This window comes from Eretmochelys imbricata, chromosome 1 (assembly GCF_965152235.1).
Source record: "Eretmochelys imbricata isolate rEreImb1 chromosome 1, rEreImb1.hap1, whole genome shotgun sequence".
NCBI classification, from domain to species: domain Eukaryota; kingdom Metazoa; phylum Chordata; order Testudines; family Cheloniidae; genus Eretmochelys; species Eretmochelys imbricata.
This window is the reverse complement of record NC_135572.1, coordinates 335,937,916-335,957,835: the sequence shown is the minus strand read 5'-3', so window position 1 is coordinate 335,957,835 and position 19,920 is coordinate 335,937,916. Positions and strand designations below refer to the sequence as shown.

Below are 19,920 nucleotides of genomic sequence, written 5' to 3'. Positions count from 1 at the left end.
CAGACTTGACAGCTTTTTCAAATTGTGTAAATAAATAACCACTTCAAAATGAATCCTTTCCTGAATGACCAAGACTACAACTCTAACACTAACTCCAAGTCTCAGTACAGAGCTTATTTAGTTTCTGTATTACTGCTTTAATTTAAAACAAAAGGAACTTTCTGGCTCTTCATGGTTGTAGAGAGAAACCTGAAAAATGTAAGTCCTAAAGTCTCAAAAACCAAAGCAAATAAAAAGAATGCAAAATATACATTTGTATAAAAAAGTCTTATGCTTTTTAAGCTACTTTTTTTTTTTTAATTGGCAACCTGACTTTGGATTTAGGTTGGTTTTGGGGTTGACAATACTGGGCACCTGTGGGCTCACATTAATGCTGCTGTGGTCTGCCCTGATTGCTCCTATGCAGAGCTGCTCCTCACAGCTTTCATGGACAGCTGTGTGCTGTGCTGCAGTGCCCACAAGCCTAGCTCAAAGGTTTTTTTAACTCTCCATGTAGAAGTTTAATAAAAAAGAAAAGACTGTTTGCATTTTTCTAGGGCAATGGTTCTCAATTTGTTTACCATTGTGGGCTGCATATGCAGCTCTCTGTTATATGTGGGCTGCATCCATACAGTATATATACGATCTGTATGGCCCTGATGATGTCACATGGGTTGAGAACCACAGTTCTAGGGTAATCCAGCCATCTATTGTGATAAATTCTGTTGTCAGACATGCTGTGTTACCTCTTCAATCTTTTTGAACAGTTCAGGTAGTGATGGGTCCTTTCCTTCCAGGGTTCGCTTTCTGTTCTTCCCCTCAGGATCAGAAAAGTGTTTCTCCAGACTTTTAATTCTGTCCTTGCACTGAGAATACTACCAAACAAGAAAACATAACTGTCAGGTTTGTGGTGGTTTTAAACAACCAGTTTGGTGAGTAAACAAAAAAGTCATTGTTACATGATAAATGAAGTAGCCAATCACAGATGAGAAATTAAATGGTCTTATCTCATGAATTATACTGCTGTCCTTAAAAAAACAACAACGAGGAGTCCTTGTGGCACCTTAGAGACTAATAAATGTATTTGGGCATAAGCTTTCGTGGGCTAGAACCCACTTCATCAGATGCATACATGTATTTAGATCTGCTCCTGTATCTTCCACTCCATACATCTGATGAAGTGGGTTCTAGTCCACGAAAGCTTATGCCCAAATACATTTATTAGTCTCTAAGGTGCCCCAAGGACTCCTCGTTTTTGCTGATACAGACTAACACAGCTACCGCTCTGAAACCAGTCACTGATGTCCTTAGTGATGCTTTGGTCCAATTTTGGCTGATTTATACACTAAGAACCCTACTGAAGTTAATGAGGGGGTATAGGATAGATTGGTAGGGCAGAATTAGCCTTATTTGTGTTTTTATCACAGGCCCCCCCAACAGCTATTCACGTTTCAAACCCATCTTCAAACACTTGTTCAGCCGAGGCCTTCCTCACACACAGCAAAGTGACCTGGGCTTCTTCTCTTGGTAAATCATGCCTCTGGAATGTCAGCGTGCATGACGCCAGCCCTTTGAGTGACGAGACACTCCCGCACTTCTGGTGTACTCAGTGGGAGGTTTGGAAAAAAGCTGCCTCCTTTGGCACCAAGTCCAGCTAGCTGGGGGGTTGGCGGAAAGGAGAGTTTTCCTGCTTGGAGTGGCTGGAGGAATCCATAACCGATCCCTTGAGAACACAGAGGATGGAATGAGGGCAGAAAGGGAGGCTGCTGTGGGATTACTAGAGTGAGAATTTTCTTTAGGCGAGGACACCATGGCTCTCAGGCAAACCCTGGATAGATGGAAACTCTCTTCTCTTCACCAGAAAGTGGGGGTTTCATTTCCCTCTTTATCCCCAGACCATTTTTTGAATCATGCAAATACACCGTATTTTCAGTGCCTTGATCACTCTGTACGCAGCAGATGAGGACTAGCTCAACAGCCCTGTGTCTGAGATGAACTACCTTGTTCTCCATTGCCTGTCCCAGGAGTGGGAATAGGGACTAGTCATAGACCATACGAAATACAACAAAGGAAGTATATGTGCAACTGCTGAGGCCAACGATTCACAGCCACGTTGCTGAGACCAGCCCTCCTCTTCTGGCCCCTGCTGCCTGTTATCTTTGTACTGGCACCTATATTACTCAGAGCAGAGAGGGAAAATGCCTCAGAGTCTGTACTTGTGGAAACCCAGTAACAGAAATTACCCAGAAAGGAAAGAGGCAAAAAAAAAAAGTTCAATAGCGGAAATAAAAATGAGACACCGACGCTAGTGATGTTGCTATTAACGCTTACAAGTTGTACAGCAGTTCACATCTTCAGCTCCTTGAACATTGTTGGGCTCCTGTCCAAGAGGCACAACACAGACTCCAACTTCTCATTTCTTCGGCATAGCTTTCCCGCTCAATAAGTTACACACACACACAAAGAAACAAAACTCTGTAAACTCACCAAGCTATTGCTCCTAAAGGCTGGACAGAGCCACTGTGAGCTCAGTTTTTGAATACTGGAAGGCAATTTCAGATCCAATGGTAATGGGAGGAAATAAAAGTAGCTAGCTGAAACACAGGTCAGGACAAGTGACACAGGCAAGGGCTGTGGGGGTGTTATCAAGGGACACAAGACAGCGACAAAGGACAAAGAGGGGCCCTGGCAGCAGGGCCATATGATTAGGGAACAGGAGTAAAGTCCAGCAGAAGGTAGAGTTCAGTGTCGGGGAAAAGCTGAAAGAAGTAGGAAGGGACCTGGCACTGGTTTCCGTGGGAGCACAGACGGGCGCTGAGGAGACTGCCAAAGAGATTTCTCTGGGATTATGAGAGGAGGATGCTGGGGAGAACACGTCCCTCATACAAATTCAGAGACAATAGGCAGATGGTGATCTGCCAATTTTTGTGTACATTTTGTGTACGCTTCAGGTTAACTTTTCGATCTGGCATGCACATGTACATGGTGGTGGGGGCTCCTGATGAGAGTTTAAAAACAGCCGATCACAGACAAAAAAAGATAGGTGATTAATTTTTGTAAATCTCATGATTTTTAAGCCAATCTCTTGATTCTTTTTAGTCTACCTCCTGATGTTTGAACTTGCAGGATTGGCAATACAGTGTTAGTCCATTTTTGCAACATGACATATTTGGTATATCTATAGTAATCTATCATGGGTTAATCTGTTGGAATATTAATCTTTCAGCACTAACATAAACATGATGCAAATAATTAGGTCTAAAGACAATCCGTATACTCTCAGGTGAAAAATTACGAGGGAGATAGTTGTCTTGGGCTCTTGCAGCCACAATGATTTACCATAAATGAAGAAATATTTAGGCCTAACCACAGGAATAGGTTCACCGGAGGTTCAGTGCTGGCCATGTGTTTTTTGATGTGTAGAAATGCAAACACAGATCTGTGAGAGCTGATAGATGTGCTGCTATGATAATGATACCAAGTATCAGAGAGGTAGCCATGTTAGTCTGTATCCACAAAAACAACGAGGCATCCAGCGGCACCTTAAAGACTAACACGTTTATTTAGCTATAAGCTTTCGTGATGCATAAATGTGTTAGTTTTAAGGTGCCGCTGGATGCCTCGTTGGTTTTTTGCTATGATAATGGAAAGTCACCAGAACATTCAGTTTAAGCACTTTTTTCTTGCGAAAAAGCAGCAGCCATCTCTTCCTGTTCTAAGAAGTAGCAACACAGAAAAGAACCTTAAAAACTTTTAAAAAAGGGAACTAGCCATTAGACAAACAAGTCACAATGTAAGATTGCTGTCCCTTCATTTGTCCAACCATGTTTTGGTTGCAAACATGCATCATTTGGGTTGGACCACAGGGGGATTGAGAAATACTTTTGATGCTAGTTAACTAGAAACACAAGCACAACAATACACTGAGTTTTGCAAAAAAGAAGAATTTAAAAACAAGTCTATGATAAATAACAGGATGTAGCTACAGTTCCAGTTGTATTTCACATCTGAGTCTCAGTCATGTAAACCTACTCATCTGCACAATCCATATTGATGAGACTAGTCATGTGAGTAGAGACCGCTCACTCAAGAGTTTGCAGGAGTGGGTCTCTACTCTATAAATGATGTTTTTGTCAGAGGATACACCTACCAACTCAGACCAGACACATTTATAAAGTTTCACACTAAACTTAAATATAGACTTACGGGTGTTTCTGAAGTGCAAACATCCCAGATTCTTAAGTATGCATTTAAATGTAATGAGAAAAAGGTTTTATAATGTATTCAAAATAAAAATAATAAGCAGCTTAAATAGTATCAATGCAAAGTTTTCATTTTCACAGGTGAAAGAGAATACATATAGCTTTATATGAAGGTACTCAACCCAAGGGTACAAAAAATAAATGGCATGCATGTAAATAACCATGCTAATGTATTTGTATAACTGTTTGACTATAATCTTCTTTCTTTATTTTCTTCACTCACTTGCCTTATACGTCAGTGTCAGCTGTGGGTAAAACTGTTTCTTGTTTCATAGATTTTACATTTTAAGACCAGAAAGTACCATTCTGATGATCTGTTCTGGCCTCCTGCATAAAACAAGCCATAAATTTTTCACCCCGTCATGACACTGGATAAATTCTGAGGTTAATGCCTTTACCTCTCACAGGTTAGTCCCTTTTTGCTGGTTTAGGAGTGAAGCTGTCTCCTTAAGCACTAAGTGGCTCAGCAGGTCTGCACTTTGGACCAATTACCATTTAATGCCAAATATTTCTCATTGATGCATGAAGACAGATTAGTGCTCATGGCTCACTTCAGTCTGCAGAACCAGTCCCTGGATATGCAATTCCAATTAAAGGTTGTATGGTATTTATACCTGGGGGCACTCTGGGGCCTAGTGGCACCCCCCCACACACACACAGTCTGGCACCTGAGGTGACTGCCTCAGTTTGCCTCATGGTAAGGCCAGCCCTGACTAGATGCCTAACACTGATAGTAACTAAAGCATCTAATCCTAATGATTATTATTTGATATTTAGTATGCTACTAGTTTCTGATCTCTATTGCTAGTAGCTTATCTGGCATTAGACGTTAGAATCTACCACACTCTAATGCTAGAGATGCATGTGGAGAGAGTGGCAAGGGTGAGAAGGAGAGGAAGAAAAGTGGTGGGTGTAAGAGGGGATGGCAGTCAAGGCTGGAAGAATAGTAAAGAGTTGGAATACAAAGTGGGTAGCAAAGGTTGAGAAGTATAAAGAAGGGAAAAGAGGAAGTAGAAAAGAGGAAGAAAAGATCACAGGCAACAGAAGAAAGAAAAAACAGAGAAAAGAACACAGAAAAGAGATACTTATTATTATTATTTGTATTATAGAAGCATTTAGCCCCCACCAGAAATCAGGGTCTCATTGTGCTTGTAAGAGATACAGCCTATCCCGAAAAACTTATAGTTTAAACAGACAAGACAGACAAAGGGTGGGAGAAAGGACATGTTGCTATTTCTATCTTACAAATAGGGCACTGAAGCACAGAGAGATTAAGGCCAAGATCTTCAATGGTATTTAGGCTCCTAACTTCCATTGAAATAAATGAAAGTTAGGAGCTTAAATACCTTTGAGGATCTGGGCCTAAGTGACTTGTCCAAAGTCACATAGGAAGTCTGTGGCAGAGCCAGCAATTGAACCCAGAGCTCCTAAAGCCTAGTCCAGTACATTACCTATAAAACCATTTTTCCTAGAGACCAGGGGCTGGCTCAGGGACTGAATTAGGTTTGGTGTCACTGATTGAATTCAAAACTGAATCAATATTAAGGGTCAGATTTGGATCCACTGCATTGGGTCAATATCTTATGCAAATGACTGTTCTTGAAAGACACTTGGTACATCTGAACTGGAACCAGATACTAGAACACTTATGAGTTTGAACCCAACCAGGGACCAAAGCCCCAGGAACAGATTCACATCAAGTCCAGAGTTTCAAATTCAGCAATCCACCCCAAAATTCTGAGTTTGGATTCCAGATTATAGTTTTCATCCATATCTAGGAGATACAACAAAACAAATAGAATGTGTCTTACCAGAGACAGTGCCTATTGTCAATCTCAGATGAGGAGTGTTGACTCCGAAAGAGCTAATTGGGATGTCAGAAAGTGGCAGAAGTAATGAGAGAGTTGGATCAACTGGCCTACAGTAAGAACAATATGAGGGCATGACCTCTTGCTTTTAAAATTCTGATGACTCATTATTTGCCATTGGTCACTGGAACAATCTCCCACTTGGGAAAATTTCTGAAACGTACCCTGTCATTAATATCATGCCCACTATGCTTCACTGCTTTCTGATTTTATGCTGATTTTATTACATGAGAAACTAAACAAAAAACAGCAATAGTCTCCCTTTACATAAACCTTTATGTTCGATAAGAAGTGTCACCATGAAGGAGAAGCTACAGGATGTTTACAATTTCTGCTACAGTATCAACCCAAAGTTTCACAACTCTCTTTGCTTCAGTTCAGGAAACAACACCTCTGTGTTTTGTCACTGCACTTGCCTGACTGACTCACCATATCATTTCGAATCTCAGATGAAAAATCTTTGTTCCCTCTGGCTCATTTCCATAGTTTCTCACTCCCTCTATTCATTATGTAACTCTGTAACTCAATTAATTACAGAACCCCTATAAAGTTCTTTGGGGTACAGTTTTATGAAAGACACCATGCGAAACTGTATTCTCTTAGCTGTACATGCAATTTCCCTAAAAGAGCAGAAGTAATAGAATACTGCAGTGTTATCTTACGATGAGTCACAATCTCTAGTCTATGCAACTACTAGCATCAGTGATGCACCATAAATTACAATTCTGTACAGAAGCAAACAGAATATATATGGAAAAGATTACCATCTGGAGATAAGGTCAGAAGTAAATGAGCCATTTCAGAAAGCAAAGGAAGAATGTCCACAACAATGATGAACACTACAGCTTGTTAATTGTTGAATGTCATTTTTGTAATGAGAGCTAAAACTCCGTTTTTTGTATGGGGAACATGTACATGGATTATATCATAGTAGGCAGCATAGTCTCCAGAGTAGGTTTAAGGTCAAGTATTTTCAGTGAATTGAGCTACTATTTTGCAAAGTGGAAAGACTGAAAAAAGACACAGCCAATACATTTTTGACTAATTTCAGACAGTGCCTGTTTTTACATGATGCCTTATGCCTATCCTACAGTTTAACCATGCTGATGTTTAAAGCAACATTATTCTTATCTTAGGCCCCAACCACTTCAGCAAGTGTGCAAGTTTAATCGTGTGAGTTGACTGAAGTCAATAGGACTACAAACTTTCTTAAAGTTACGCACATGCTTAAGTGCTTTACTGGATTGGTACCTTAATGTTTTGTCCGTTTGTGTCAACCATACTGTTCACACTGTAGCTTTTCATATAGAATGAACTTAAATTCCCACAACTGTGGTTTAATTTCTTTTATCAGAACACAGAGTAGTACAAACTGAAATAATTTATGTATTTAAAAAAATGAAAATAAAACCTACCCTCCCAAAAATTAGTTCTCTAATTCCACCTACCTGAATTTGAAGTACCACCAGATCTGCATCCAAGGCATTCTTCATGGGCAGTATTTTCAGGGACAACTCAATCTGTCTCTTTTTCTCAGCTAGCTTCAGCTTCAGAAATCTGATCTTTTCATCCATGACTTGCATCTCAATATCACCATTTCTACTCATCATCTCCTGAATGTTTATTTTTTCATAGAAAATACATACTTCTTCCTCTCGCTCTATGAGCAAAACACCACTGCAACAGACCCAAAATTAAAATCAGGTTTTAAAATTTTCCATTCACATTCAATGTTAGTTCCATTCAAGAATGCAAATGGCAGATTTTAGCACTAGCAATCATCTCTGAAAATGTGCACAGATTTCACAAAATCCTTATTTAATCCTTTACAGTATTATTAACCAATTACAAAAATGTTCATGTCTGTAAGAATGAGTGGACATAGAGCTGTAAACATAACCTATGTGCTGGTCTCCCAGCATACTTTTTTGACAATTCTATTGCCTTCTGTCATAATATAAAAGGAAGGGTAACCACCTTTCTGTATACAGTGCTATAAAATCCCTCCTGGCCAGCGGCAAAACCCTTTCAACTGTAAAGGGTTAAGAAGCTAAGATAACCTCGCTGTCACCTGACCAAAATGACTGATGAGGAGACAAGATACTTTCAAATCAGGAGTGAGGGGGGGAAACAAAGGGTCTGTCTGTCTGTGTGATGCTTTTGCTGGGAACAGATCAGGAATGCAGCCTTACAACTGTTAGTTAGTAAGTAATCTAGCTAGAAATGTGTTAGATTTCCTTTTGTTTAATGGCTGGTAAAATAAGATGTGCTGAATGGAATGTATATTCCTATTTTTGTGTCTTTTTGTAACTTAAGGTTTTGCCTAGAGGGATTCTCTGTGTTTTGAATCTGATTACCCTGTAAGGTATTTACCATCCTGATTTTACAGAGGTGATTCTTTTATCTTTTCTTTAATTAAAATTATTCTTTTAAGAACCTGATTGATTTTTCATTGTTCTTAAGATCCAAAGGTTTGGGTCTGTGTTCACTTGTACAAATTGGTGAGGATTATTATCAAGCCTTCCCCAGGAAACGGGGTGTAGGGCTTGGGGGGATATTTTGGGGAAAGACGTCTCCAAGTGGGCTCTTTCCCTGTTTTTAGTTTTAAACGGTTGGTGGTGGCAGCATACTGTTCAAGGCCAAGGCAAAGGTTGTACCTTGCGGAAGTTTTTAACTTAAGCTGGTAAGAATAAGCTTAGGGGATCTTTCATGCAGGACCCCACATCTGTACCCTAGAGTTCAGAGAGGGGAAGGAACCTTGACACCTTCCATGGAAGTTTATTTAAAGAATGGATTATCCTGGTCAGTGATATTCATCTCTTGTGCCTTCTCATACCACATCTGTGCACTTATACACAAACAGGGGAGGATGATATTAATCTCTCAGGGGATTCAGTAGCCAATACAGTTGTTATTATAGATATTATTCTGTGGGTTGTACAATGTAACCAATGAAGAAATGCCAAATAACTATATATTGTAATGCACAGCTTTCTCACTCTCAATTCAGATATTGCCATTCTAGTGAGGCCAAATTCCAGGTATCTAGCATTCCTGGTTAGAAGGTTTCCTCCTTTTAAAAATATTGTTGATACAAGGAAACAAACAAAAATAACTTTGGCTAATGGTAGGCCTGTTCCAGGACTATTTTCCATTTCAAAATTTAAACATAAATCTAAGGCCAGTTTATATTTATAGGCAAAATACAACAGTATCTTCAGCCGGAACACCTGGTCAAAAAGGGACCCTCCCCAGCCCGGTGAAAATGAGTAAGTGAGTGAGGGTAGGGGACAGCGAATGATGGAGGGAGCGAGGATGGAGTGAGCAGGGTAGGGCCTCAGAGAAGGGGCGGGACACGGGTGTTCGGTTTTGTGTGATTAGAAAGTCGGCAACCCTATCTATAACAATAAACTGCAGATGGACACCAGAACTAGATCCTATGAAGAAATGGCATCTTTCATCAATTGTTGGTTACCATTTTAAATAAGTGAAATGTCATGGAAGTGACTCAAGGTGTTTTATGTGTCAAATTACCCTGTTTCTTACCTCTCATTTCGACGCAGAACAGCCCTTTCATATTTTTTGCGTAGCTGCACCATTTCCTCTTCAATGCGGGTGAGCATATTGGTGAGTCTGTCAACATCCAGTAACTGTTGCTCTCTTTTTTCCTTCATCTCTTGCAGAGTTGCAGTAATTTTGCAGACATCACTTTGGATGCTGTCTTTGATTGCAATATTATTTGAATGCTTCAGAAGGTTTTTCTGCAGTTTTCTTTAATAAAAGCAACAGAGAAAAGGGAAGGATTTTTGTAATTTCAATTCACTTAATATAACAGAACTTGGCCTTTATCCTCAGTTACACTAAAGCCCTTTACACCTCTTTGGCAGTACACAGGAGCATTAAAAGGGGTGGAAACAACCCTCTAAGAATGCCCCTTTTGCAGAGGGCCTCCCAACTCTGTATAGAACTGGATAAGGCCTCTACAATTCTTTCATTCTCAGCCCCTCAGAATAAGAGGTGCGTCAGGCACAGAGAAGGGCTATGCACTATGGCTATTCTCTGCCTCCCAGGGTGCCGCAGGAGATAAAGTCATAGGAAATAACACTGATGCAAAATTTTCTAAATGTACATAAAGTCTAACTCTATCTCTATTTAAATAATAATACTGAAATAATGTCTTGCACTATTCTAGTGCCTTTAATTCAAAGATCTCCAAGTGTTTTACAAACATGAATTATTCCTCACCTCACTCTCATGAGAGAGAAAAGTATTAACATCCCCATTTTACAGATGAGTAAACTGATGTAAAGAGAGGTTTGAGTGGCTGAAGTACAATCAAATAGCAAATCAGAGGCAGAATGAGAATAAAAACTAGAACTCATGATTCCCAGAGATCTGTATTCTCTAACCACTGGATGATGCTCCCTCACTGATAAATTGGATTTCAGTTTCCACATAGTCCATTCTTCTAAATTGCTAATAAGATGGTATTTAGAATTACTTTACTCCATCTGGAGTGAGTATCACTGCTAGTTCAAATACTATTTATCTCTGCTATAAAGAAATTAATCTTAACAGACACTAGAGGCTTTATAGGAGGAAGTGTGATCTCATGGTTAGGTCTCCTGGATTCTGTTTTTGACTTTGCCATTGAGTAGCTTCGTGACATAGGCTGTCATTAAGCCTCTCTGCCTTAGTTTCCCCTCAAGTAAGTGGGGATAATAAGACTTCTCTACTTCACAAGGTGCTATGAGATTTATTTAAATATTTGTCAAGAAAACTGAGATAGATGCTGTTACAGAAGTACAAAGTATTATTAAATATTTTATGGATGAACTATTTGCTTGGTGGACACATTCAATACATCTGTTCCCTAAACTGCCCAGACTGCAGCAGGCCAATGACAGTATGGTGTTAAATCCTGTTTCCCATGCAAAGACCAAGTAAATAAGCTTGGCACCAGGCAGGTCCATGTCACCCGGGTAAGAACGACTCTTGTTCCCAGGGGGTGGAACCACTGTGCAGCTACTAAAGCATCAGTAGCTCTGGCTCTAAGCAGTGCAAAGGCCATTGATTATGTACAGAGGCAGATCCAATGTCCTTATTCCATTCCTCCCCTGACCCACTTGACTCTCAAACCCAGCTGTATAGAGCTGTAAATACAAGAAGAGCGCCACAATTCACAAATGGAAGAGTTGAGCTCCACAGTTCACAGTGAGTGTAGACTCCCTGAATGGGCTCTTGAGATCCTGCCTCCTGCCTACACACAATGGAATCACACCAGCGTCTGGGGCTCCCTGTGACTGAGGAGGATGGGGCAAGTTTTGCCTCATAATGAACAAGTCCCACTTTACAACACCATCCATTGATAAATAATGATATCCTAAGCCTTCAGAGGTTAAAGGAATCCAGGAATGTTATTCAAAGGAAATATTTACTTTGACACTTACCTTTCTTTAATTATAACATTGCTCCTTAAAATTTCCATCTCATTCTCTAGCATTTTTGCTCTCTCTTTAATTTCAGTTGTTTTCTGGCGAGCAGTCTGCACCAGGTTTACACATTTGTTTCTCTCATTTCGAATAAGGTCATACATTTTAGCAAATCCTTTGAGTCTGAAAAAATGCAAGTATTTAAGGAAATGGTTATTATAATGCTTATACATAAATAATTTAAATGGGTTATTGCTTTAGAAAAAGTGTCATTTCCTCTAGTGTATTGTTATAATTCTCTTACTGCCTTTGGATTGCTTTCTTCTTCTTCTTATATTCCCTTATTTCAAGTTCCTTTGTTTTTATCTCTTTAATAATGTTGTGGAGCCTTATCTGAAACATAAATAGCATTGAACATTTTTGATAGGTCAGGATCTGCAAAGAAAATTCCAAATATGAAGTTGAGTTGAAGAAACTTTTTTATGTCATCTTAAATGATACAGGACGTTACAAAAACTGAATTTTCATAGATAAGAAGGAAGCAGTGAGGAAAATTATTCTAAAGACTCATATTTTGTTCTAACTATAGTAAAATCAGAGATGTCTTTTAGTCTTTTGATTACTAGTGGAAGAGTAACCATGAAGGACAAAAAGAGGGATAATAACCTTCCTTTCAAAGATTGCTAACAATTTCAGGGAACACAATTCACTTACATAAAGTCATTCAACAACATTATTATTACCGTAGTTAAGATAATAGTTTGATGCTGCATCTTAACATTTATCAGTCTTTCTTTGAGAAAGCATACAGCTTGCAAACTGTTGATTGACACCTAAGAGTTGCTGAATATCCTCTATTCCTACTAGCGTCAATGAGAGTTGAGGGTACACAACACCTTTCAGGGGAAGCTGAATACCTTGCAGGATTGGTTAATAATGAGAATATTGTAAATCACTGGACAAAATTAATCCTTTCATTGAGGTCAGTAGGGTTGTACTAAGAATGAACATGCCCCATTTGCTCTTATCCAAATTAGGTCTTAACTCCCATTTCAGCAGGATTCCTGATACTGCATCATCTGCCTGTGAGGATGCAAGGAGGCAAAAGAGCTCTGTATCCTTTAGCTATTTAGTGCCCTAATTCCCTCAGTCTTTTTGTCTCTCTTTGTCTGAGCACGGCGTTACTTCCATCTCTCAGCATTCTTGCTTTTTCTTGAAGTCACCTTGGGCCACACTCTTAAAGGCAGTTAGCCACTTGAAGATGCAGACAGGCACCCAGTGGGATTTTCTAAAGCACCTTGGCACCTAAATTTCCTTCATCTTCTTTTCAGAAAAAGGATGAGAAATAAGAGAGAGCAAAGCAGCTATGATGACAGCACAAGAAAGATCTATAGGAAGGAGGTGGAGAAAAAAAGTCTATTGCTCTCTCTCCCATTTCTCACGAGACTTGGCAAGGGCAACCAGTTCGCAACTCTTCTGTCTTGAGGCCTGTTGTTTCTATTCCTCAGCCTATCATTTCCTTTATGATGTGATTGTCTGGTAAAGACATGTCTGAAGTTGAGTCCTGGACTCCTGGCAGGAAGGAAATTGCAGTTCTCTAGCTTCTTTAGTCTGGGTTTGCACTGGTCCCTACTCTTTTTTGGCTTTCAAACAATCATGGACGATTGCTTGGAAAGGTACATTTCTAGGTTCTTCATTTGAGTCCTGGACCTTCTGAACTTAGTTACTTCCAGAACTGTAACCGAGTTTATTAACCTTCAAGGTGCCCTGCAAGGCCTTTCTTTTCTTTCTTGCCCATGATAAGATGGGAGTGGGGTGGACTGGCTGGATGTAGTGTGGGACTCTGGGCATTGTGTATGTGTTGCAGGCCCACTGACAGCAATTCCAGGCCCCAGGGCCATCCCTAGCAGGATGCGGGGCCCAGAGAGGAAGTGACAAACCCATCATTTCTGGGACTGACTGTGCTGGCCAATTGCAGGGCCCCACAAAGCGCAGGGCCTGGAGCAGTCACCACCAGTGGCAGATTAATGATTTTGACGCCCCTAGGCCCAGCAATAATTGCCGCTCCCCCGCCTCCTGCCAGCTCACCTCCACTCCACCTCCGCCTTCTCCCCTGAGTGCGCTGCCGGGTCCTGCTTCTCCCCACTCCCTACCAGTGCTTGTGCGCGAAACAGCTTTGCGAAGGAGGGGGAAGGGGGGAACGCGGCATGCTCAGGAGAGGAGGCGGGGCTGGGGCGGGGATTTGGGAAAGGGGACCAATAGGGGGAAGGAGGGGGCAAGGAAGGGGTGGAGTTGGGGTGGGGACGGGGCTGGAGGGCGCAAACCGGCACTGGGGGAAGCAGCCTCTGGCTGCTATTAAAAATTTGCCGCCCCTGCAAATTTGCCGCCCTAGGCCTAGGCTTTGTTGGCCCAGGCATTAATACGCTGCTGGTTGCCACCCCAGACATGCTTAGGAGCCCTGTGGTGATTTAAAAGGGCCCTGGGCTCCTGGCTGCCACTACCACGGCAGCAGTGGTGGCCAGAGGCCCCCAGGCCCTTTTAAATCACCCGGGCCTCCGGGCAATTGCCCCATTTGTTTCTCCTTCCCCCCCCGCCCCGGTCAGTAGGTCTGGTGTGGTGCATTAAGTGGTTATATTTATGCTTTTACTGGGTTATTTTGATCTGATATGGGAAAACTGATGTATCTGTTTATTTAAAGTATTTTTAAAAGATTGTCACGGGTGCCAAGAGCACTGGACAGGCACTCTTATATACTTGGCAAAAATCCAAATACATAGATATATAGATAGATAGATTAGATTTTGGCCTCCCTGGTTGTTTCTATGAACAGAAGTTAATATTTGGTATGAATTATGCAACATCATAGCATATATGCAATGTCACAGTGCCAGTAAATTGCAGACAGCAACCCTATGCACAATAAGAAGGAAATGACTGCAAAGAGTTACAAAGGAATCTCACAAAACTGCGTGAATGGGCAACAACATGGCAGATGAAATTCCATGTTGATAAAGTCAAAGTAATGCACATTGGAAAACATAATCTCAACTATACATATAAAATGACGGAATCTAAATTAGCTGTTACCACTCAACAAAGGGATCTTGGAGTCATTGTGGATAGTTCTCTGAAAACTTCCATTCATTTTGCAGCAGCAGTCTAAAAAGCTAACCAAATGTTGGGAATCATTAGAAAAGGGATAGATAAGACAGAAAATATCAAATTGCCTCTATATAAATCCATGGTATACCCACATCTTGAATATTGCGTGCAGATCTGGTCATCCCACCTCAAAGAAGATATACTGGCATTGGAAAAGGTACAGAAAAGAGTATGGTTAGGGGTATGGAACAGCTTCCATATGAGGACAGATTACGAAGATGGGGACTGTTCAGCTTGGAAAAGAGACGACTAAGGGGAGATATGACTGAGGTCTATAAAATCATGACTGGTGGGGAGAAAGTAAATAAGGAAGTGTTATTTACTCCTTCTCATAACACAAGAACTAGGGGGCACCAAATGAAATTAATAGGCGGTAGGTTTAAAAAAAACAAAAGGAAGTATTTCTTCACACAACGCATAGTCAACCTGTGGAACCCTGTGCCAGAGGATGTTGTGAACGCCAAGACTATAACAGGGTTTAAAAAAGAACTAGATAAGTTCATGGAGGATAGGTCCACCAATGGCTATTAGCCAGGATGGGCAGGGATGGAAAACCATGCTCTGAAGTGTCCGTAGCCTCGCTTTGCCAGAAGCTCGGAATGGGTGACATGGGATGGATCACTTGATTATCTGTTCTGTTCATTCTTTCTGAAGCACCTGGCATTGGCCACTATCGGAAGAAAGGATACTGGGCTAGATGGACCATTGGTCTGACCCAGTATGGCTGTTCTTATGTTCTGTTCTAGTTTGCTCTTTTATACCAAAAGTAACGTCAGGGATTACATTCTACAATATGTCAGAAAAATTTGGACTGTAGCCTGCGTTCGGAATGAAGGACGATCAGTATTCTTTGGATACTCATGTCTTTGTGGAGTATGATATGCAACTTCTGTGATCTGAATTTCTAGACTGAGGTATCTAGATTCTGTCCCATTATTTTATAGCTTGTTCTTGTTTTGAAGGCATTTGTGACGCCTGAAATCAGGTGGCATCACATTGCATTGTGGCATGATGACATTTTGATGTCCTGTTATTATATTATATCATAAGGTGACAATGAATCAACATAATGTCATGATATTAACCTCATGTTATGACAGAATTCTCAAGGGATGTGGGAGCAGGAGATTATGTTGACTGATCATTTTATTGATAAGTAATATAATCTAATACACTCAAAAACAGTTTTCTAGTGAGATGAACCATACATTTTTACCTGTGCTTTTAAGGAGTCCTTAGATTTCTGTTCCCTCTCATCAGCTTTGACCTGAGTCAGGCGTGCAAGACGGGCTAACTCATCTCTGCAGCGTTCCTGCTCTTTAAAAAGCTGATCTTCTTCAGCAATACATTGTTCTAACATATGGGCCTCAACATCTGTTGTCATTTTCTAAAGTAAAACCAAACTTCACTTTAATATTATTTATGAACTGTAGTATCAATGCTGGTAGGCACAAAATCTGAAATGCTCTTTTTTGCTTATATCTTCAAAGTCTGTGTAAGGGTTTTGGTCTACATGGGTATTAAAAAAAAAATCACTGCTAACAGAACCATAACATGATGCCCTACAATAATACACCAAAATGCTCTGTCACAGTGGAACATTTCTGGCCCAACCACCGTTAGATTATTGAGCATGAAAATAAGAAAGCCCAGAACATTCAGCAGCCTGAACAACCAAGATTGTCAAAACATCTTAAAATGCCCATAATAAACAATTATGCTAATGAATTCTGGGACTGGCATGAAAAGAAAGACTCCTATGTGGACAAGAGGCGGGAATTGTGAGATCTCTATCTGAAAAACACCATCTATCACTTCCAGTGAGCTTGTCATTATAGTGCTTAGCACACCAACACTTTCAGACAGAACCAGCAACCGAGGTATTATAAGACAGTCACCTAGATTTTCCCAGAATGCACTAATACTGTTGACAGTGTGGCAGTTGGTGGCAAGCACACACAATTTACATGAAAATCTATATTGTGGACATACTGAACTGGGTTTGCTTTAATAAGGTCACACTGCCATATCCAAAGCCAATTACACCCACCACAGTTCCAGCTGTAGTGTAGATGGGATCCTATAATGGAGAGAACATTTTAATTAGGAAGCATATTTCTCTCTCATACTTCCAATAGGTGACCAATTATAGTGAGAGCAAAAATAAGTTTTAAAAATACGACAAATACCTTGACAGTGTTTTAAAATAAAACAGATTCCATTGTACATTATCTCACTGGACACCTACAACTGGAAATGCTTGGCAAACTTTCTGCAAACAGCCCTTTTATCTTGTAGTTTGAAAGCTATTTGCTGTAGAAAGAAATATAAGGAAGGAGAGCTGTTCACCTCCTGGGCCAGATTTCTCTTATTCATTTCAACTTCTTTTTGAAGTTCTCTTCTTCTTTCCACCAATGTCCCATCATCTTTAGGGATAGCATCTACCTACAAAGACAAATCAAGCAAACAAAATGATGTGAGAGCAGAATATGAAAAGATGTAAACATAGATAATATCTTTCAAGCAGCTTGTTAGATTGTAAGCTCTTTGGGGCAGGGACCATCTTTTAGTTCTGTCTTTGTACAATGCCTCGCAGAATGGGGTTCTGATCCATCACCATAGCTCCTCAACACTATGGTAATACAAACAATAAATAAATAATAGCATTAAAAGTAATTTTCTCAAATTTTCACTGGAAAATGTTAGCCATAAATCCTAAACTTCACAACAACATAAGTGGGTCGGTACTGCCATTCCTGAGAGTCAGTGTTTCACTGCAACATAAAGCATGGTTCTGGTCTGATAAGTGACTGTAAAAATATCACCTTCTAGCTTCATAGATAGTTTTTTCAGTGAAATCCTGTCCCCACTGAAGACAATGGGAATTTTGCCATTGACTTAATGGGGGTCAATATTTATCCCTTGTATATAATGAAAGTCATACCTGCTGCTTTTAGTGATTTTTAATGCAATTTTAGGGCTTCTTACTCCTGTTAGCCTTGAAGAAGCCAAAACAAATAATAGAGTGAGCTGAATATACTCCATCTTGTTCATCATCATCAGAATTGTTTAGTGACTCAGATATTATAATGAAGCCTAGACTGATTAGAAATTAAGTTCCAATTAAATTATATCTGTGTAATTCCACTAAAAACATTTGTGTTGCAAAGTTTCACTGGGGTATAATTTGGAGACAATGGGATAACACAGGTGCCACAGAGGAACTAACGTGTCTTGAAGAACCTCTGCTAGTAGCAGTATGTAAGAGGGACAGCTTGTGTCGAGTTTGCAATGCTGGCAGTTAGAAATAGTATTTTTTTCACTTGCAAACTGAGTACACTGGATCCAGAAGTCACACAGCCAAAATAAATTCTGAACCCCAAGATGCCATTTTCAAAGTACAACCAGATTCAAAATTCTATACACTAACATAAATAATAAATAATATTTTGCACTTACACAGCTCTCTTAATTTGTGGTTCTTAAATAGTATTACAAAGGTGGATATTATCTCCATTTTATGGATGGGAAAATTAAAACACAATAAAATAAAGGCCAGAATTTTCAAATGTAGCACCTGATTTTGGCATCCTTAGTTTTTGGGTGCCCAATCTGAGACAACTTTGGTCTGACTTTCAGATTTGTTGAGCACCCACAATTCCAATTCAATTCAAAGGGAGCTGAAAAATCAGGCTCAAGGTGTCTCAAGTTGGATTCCCAAAAACAGAGGCACTCACAATCAGATGCCACTTTTGAAAATTTGACCCAAGTGACTTGCCCACGGTCACATGATTTGATGTTTTTTTAAAGCTCATGATTTTCGGGGGTTGACATGATTTTTGAGCTGTTGAGAGGGTCTTACTCATACTTTTTGATCTCTTGAGGCTGGCCATATTGCTTTACACCACCTTTGTGCGCTCCTGATCCTGGACTGTTCTGTGGGCTGGAGAAGCCCCCAGGATATCTGAGATAGTCCTCAGGGCCTGTCTAAATTACAGCCGTCTCTTGGGGCTGGCCTGCAGGCCATGCTGTCCAGAATCTCAACAGGGCTGTGTTCTGTGGCCCCCCTCCCCAGGCACACTCTCTATGCTAGAGCTTGAAAGATGGTTCTTGGGAGGCAACCTTACGGCTGACTTCCACAGTGCCTGTTGCAACTGAACTTTCAGAGCACCTTTATGCTGCTTGAGCCTTGTTACCTGATATAAAGGGGAAGGAGCAGGGGTGAGGATGTCACTGGATATGGTGAATTTTAAACTCAGAATGCCCCTGATTTTTGTCAGTTTGAGTTTGACATTCAACCATAGTGGCCAGTTATGGTTCTTTCTTCAGCAAAATTTGTTTACAGCAGCACAGAAGAGGTCCCATTTCCTTGGACTTACTAAGAGGCAGCTGGTTAATGCCTTTATTATCACTGGAGGGACACTCATCAGCCCATTAAGCAATATTTCAAATAAGCTGACTCTGAAACTTGTGTCTTGCATAATCCTTGATTGGAAAACAACAGCAACTTCGTGTGCATTTTTTCCCACTTGAATTGTGTCACAGGGTGAGTAATAAGCAGTGAGATGAATTCAGAAGGAAATTCCTTTTTTGTTTTTGCAATGGTGAGTGGGATAGCGGAAGTAAAATTATAAAGTAATAGTTTCAGCTTTATAAATTTAAACAGCACTTTTAAAACAATATAGTAAACATTTTCTGCCCCAAAGAGCTTACAACAGCCATGCAAAATTGTAATGAAATTGTACCAGGCCTGGCATATCTGCTCACTAGCCTTTTACTGAGATGATATTTTACTATCCTGCAAAAAGAATTACTTGCCAAGGGGGAATTAGAATTTTGAAAGACAGGTTTACAATCTTCAACAGACAAGAAAAACAAAGCCAACACAAGGCACGGAACAATAGTTCAGGAAATGGAGAGTTGGGGAACAACTAGTGAGGAGAGGATCAGGAGGATTCCTCAAAAAGAAAAGGAGTACTTGTGGCACCTTAGAGATTAACAAATTTATTTGAGCATAAGCTTTCATGAGCTACAGCTCACTTGAGCAGTGGAATTCCTTAAGGAAGGATTTGAAGGAGGAGAAGGAGGGTGCTTGGTAGACAAGACGAATTAAACTGTTCTTATAAGGGGCAGAGTGACAGAAGGCATGAGTGTGAAAAGAAGACAAAGAAAGCCATGTGGACATTGAATTGGGGAAATGAAGGAAGAGGGCGGAAA

General features: G+C 40.3%; 1 protein-coding gene across 1 annotated transcript in view; it reads right to left on the bottom strand.

Moving 5' to 3' along the window:
• The window catches only part of CCDC146 (coiled-coil domain containing 146), a 107,151-nt gene that overhangs the window by 3,688 nt on the left and 83,543 nt on the right, over nucleotides 1-19,920 (bottom strand). Inside the window, exons 9-15 of the mRNA XM_077835971.1 lie at nucleotides 17,053-17,148; nucleotides 15,920-16,090; nucleotides 11,846-11,976; nucleotides 11,560-11,724; nucleotides 9,656-9,880; nucleotides 7,558-7,786; nucleotides 726-854 (exon numbers count right to left, since the gene is read on the bottom strand). Of these exons, the coding sequence (XP_077692097.1) occupies nucleotides 726-854; nucleotides 7,558-7,786; nucleotides 9,656-9,880; nucleotides 11,560-11,724; nucleotides 11,846-11,976; nucleotides 15,920-16,090; nucleotides 17,053-17,148 (1,146 nt within the window). The remainder of the gene's footprint in view (nucleotides 1-725; nucleotides 855-7,557; nucleotides 7,787-9,655; nucleotides 9,881-11,559; nucleotides 11,725-11,845; nucleotides 11,977-15,919; nucleotides 16,091-17,052; nucleotides 17,149-19,920) is intronic.